Raw genomic sequence first — 2,902 nt, forward strand, 5'->3', positions numbered from 1 at the left:
TGTGATTAATTAGTATCCATTTTCACCTACTTCCCCGCAAATTTAATTATTCAACTCCTGTCGAATTCCACTGAAAAATTTTGAATTCTTTTTCATAGGTAATTACTAAGTGAAGAAAACTTTCAATTTTTTTCAGAGGATATAAAAAGTAAAAATGTTAGAAAATATGACCTAACCTACAAAATATAACCTAAAATCTGCACCAATGTAACCTAACCTACAAAATATAACCTGAAACCTGCACCAATGTAACCTAACCTACAAAGTATAACCTGAAACCTGCACCAATGCAACCTAACCTAAAAAACATAACTTAAAACCTACTACTAGTTAAATAAACAATTGCCACATGAAATCTAATAAAACGAAGTAACATTAAAGAGTTCTTGTTTGAACACGAATTCATTCGATCTTTCAATTCGTAATGTTTCAGCCTTTTATGGTGCCCCTGAGAGTGCTGATGCTATTAGGTGGTGGATTGCTAGCAGTCTTTGGAAGCGAGGCGATCGAGCTAGGAGGTGCTGGACCTTTAGCAGTGGTTGCAGCTGCATTTGTCAGCTGTTACTTCTGGCAAAAACAGGGCTGGGAAGTCGACGATGTAAGTACATTTATTATCATCCATTTAGTATAGTTTCTCTTACAGGAGAAATGTAATTTCATTTCATCCAAAATTCCTCTCATTTCTTACGATTATCGCCATTTTTTAAGGACAATTTTTATATACATATTTTTTTGATCATAAAGTAAAAACGAGCATTTTTTAATTTAACATCTGTTTCGCCAATATACCCACGATATTCACTGTGAGAAATTATCAACGAAAAAAATAGCTCAGCCATTGAACGTAGTATTAAATATTTTATTGGAACGTATAAAATATATATTCCAGAATTATTTACGTCGCGTTAGTGGAGAAACTGTTCATACCTGTGTTTCTCAACTGGTAATTCGTGCTTCAACGAGAAACAATTATTTATCGAATTAGAATGGAACGGATAGAGGGAACAAAGCATTGTCCTGTTAGTGGCAGTAGATCCTGAAATTGAATTACATTCATCAGCGTTGAATTAAATTCGCTTAATCACAGAAAATAAGCTTATGCTGGACAGAGATAATGCGTATTTAAATGGATGACTATCTGGGAGAGCTCTGTGCTGCTTATATCAGAGCTCACGTGTACCTGCTGGTTTCCTCTCGCGTAGTTTTGTGAGTTTATTATCACAATAGTAAACGGTGGCTCGCGTAATAAAGAAATAGAGAGAAAATATTTTTAGAATGTACCAATTACTCGATTTCCAAGATTATTCATCGATGAATATAACTTCTCAACGATGATGCATGAAAAAGAAAATGAAAATGTTTACAAAATTAATTTTTATATTTCTCGGGGTGAATTATTCGAAGAAGAAATTTTCTTCTGTGGCGGGGACGTCGTCGTCAACAAACCCTTACCGAATGTCGTTCTATTCTTCCACGCGAACTTCCTCTTTTCCAACTCCTTCAGATTTTAGTTTCCGTTCTTTTGTCTCTCCCCGGGTTAAGACTTGCCTTCGTCCTCGAGTAGCCTAAGAAGCGCACATGTGGCATCCAGGTTCGCACGAGGACGAACGAATTTTCCGTTTCCATCACTTTCTCCACCTCTATCTTTATCTATCGCTACTCCTGTCTCCCCGTCCTAACATTACGCCTATACGACCATACACTTATACATTAATAAATTGAGGTGAAAACAGTGTAACGACGTTCCTCACCCACCTCACTTCCTTAAATTTCAAGGAATTTATAGAAACGTGTTTCGTGTTGTTACGATGTAAAACCGATTTGTTCGAGATTTAAAGTTGATATGGCAATGTAACGCCACAGATGCTGATGGAAATGGCACGTGTGATTTATACGTATCGAAAATACTTTTAAGCCATATGTGTTTTCCTCGATATTACGCAATATGTATTTTCCGCTGTGCGTTATGTTTCCAATTTGTTTTTCAAAACATTCGTTAAAAAAGTTTTTCTGTTTTTGCGAAATAACAGAAATTCAACTGAACGTATAATTGCGATACGAAATTTTCTACTTTAATTTTATATTCGTTTCTTCTCCAAAAGTAATATTAAAGTAAAAAGTAATAATAAATTTGAATATTCAAATCTGCGTACGGGGCACTCTGACACGTTGCAAATTTTCTTACGAAGTTAATGGAACGAAATGACACTATGTTTAACGGATAAATTTCAGTTTGGCTAATTTACAACCGAGAAACAAATAATACGAATCCAATTTACCTGTGCATTTACTTTTAATTCAATTGAATCGTAACGAAGCTAGTAAACTCAAATACCACCACGCAACTGATTAATTTTATAGGTGCATCAACTTAAACGAAAGTGCGTCATAAAACGAAAGTACGATAGTTTACTCTTTGTTAAATCAATCACAATGTTTCCACATAAAGATCGCAACCGTAAATATTAAACCTCTTCGATTTCGTTCTTTTTACTTGGAGTACTAAACTTTCTCCACTTTTCCCTTAGCCATTTAATTGACGAACACGAGATAACGTATTGATTTCAAACATCTCTTCCTTGTTTGTTTATTTATCGACGAATTTCTGTGTCTGTGAATGAATTCGCCATTTAAAAGCGATAAAATAGGTTTTTCGAAATTTATGTTCAATTTGAGCCAGTCTTTTAGTCACACTTTTGTGTTTTGCAAGGCTACAACTCTGTTCCAAGTGAAACTAGAAAAAAATTAGGCAGGAAAATTTTACGTTGCATTGTTTAACAAGTTCTGTGACATCCTATGATATAATTTTCTTTGCAGATCTTCACTAAACTGGAAAATTTTTAAAAATCTTCCATATAAAATTGGAAGTAAACATCAAGAAAATTTGAACTAATTCCGTCCA

At 34.5% G+C, this 2,902-nt stretch overlaps 1 protein-coding gene across 1 annotated transcript in view; it reads left to right on the plus strand.

The window, feature by feature from the left end:
* The window catches only part of LOC108570310 (mitochondrial sodium/hydrogen exchanger 9B2), a 131,485-nt gene that overhangs the window by 108,912 nt on the left and 19,671 nt on the right, over window positions 1-2,902 (plus strand). The window contains exon 5 of the mRNA XM_017932149.1: window positions 434-598. Coding sequence (XP_017787638.1) covers window positions 434-598 — 165 coding nt within the window. The remainder of the gene's footprint in view (window positions 1-433; window positions 599-2,902) is intronic.

Source organism: Habropoda laboriosa, unplaced genomic scaffold (genome assembly GCF_001263275.1).
Source record: "Habropoda laboriosa isolate 0110345459 unplaced genomic scaffold, ASM126327v1 scaffold68, whole genome shotgun sequence".
Lineage (NCBI taxonomy): Eukaryota > Metazoa > Arthropoda > Insecta > Hymenoptera > Apidae > Habropoda > Habropoda laboriosa.